Here is a 283-nt window from a genome sequence, read left to right on the forward strand (position 1 = left end):
CTTCACCACCTCCTTCAAGCCACCACTAACCCCCTCCCTTTTTGCCCCCCCCCCCAGCACGTACCTCTGGGTCGTTATGTCCGGAATGTACGGGAAGCTGGTGGTGCTGCTCATGCTCGCCTTCTGCCTCACCGAGGTCCTCGACAACCAGGTCCTGCCGCTCACGTTCCAGGTAAGTGCTGTTGTTTGTGCTTTTTTGTGAGGGAATGGTGAGAGGTGCAGACGCCTTGTGTGTGTGTGAGATGGACTGGTGAGAGGTTTTTTTTTTTATTAGTACGTTATT

At 53.7% G+C, this 283-nt stretch overlaps 1 protein-coding gene across 1 annotated transcript in view; it reads left to right on the forward strand.

Moving 5' to 3' along the window:
* The window catches only part of LOC119594872 (proton channel OtopLc-like), a 98,349-nt gene that overhangs the window by 88,073 nt on the left and 9,993 nt on the right, over nt 1-283 (forward strand). The window contains exon 6 of the mRNA XM_037943951.1: nt 58-172. Within this exon, the coding sequence (XP_037799879.1) occupies nt 58-172 (115 nt within the window). The remainder of the gene's footprint in view (nt 1-57; nt 173-283) is intronic.

This window comes from Penaeus monodon, chromosome 34, assembly GCF_015228065.2.
Source record: "Penaeus monodon isolate SGIC_2016 chromosome 34, NSTDA_Pmon_1, whole genome shotgun sequence".
Lineage (NCBI taxonomy): Eukaryota > Metazoa > Arthropoda > Malacostraca > Decapoda > Penaeidae > Penaeus > Penaeus monodon.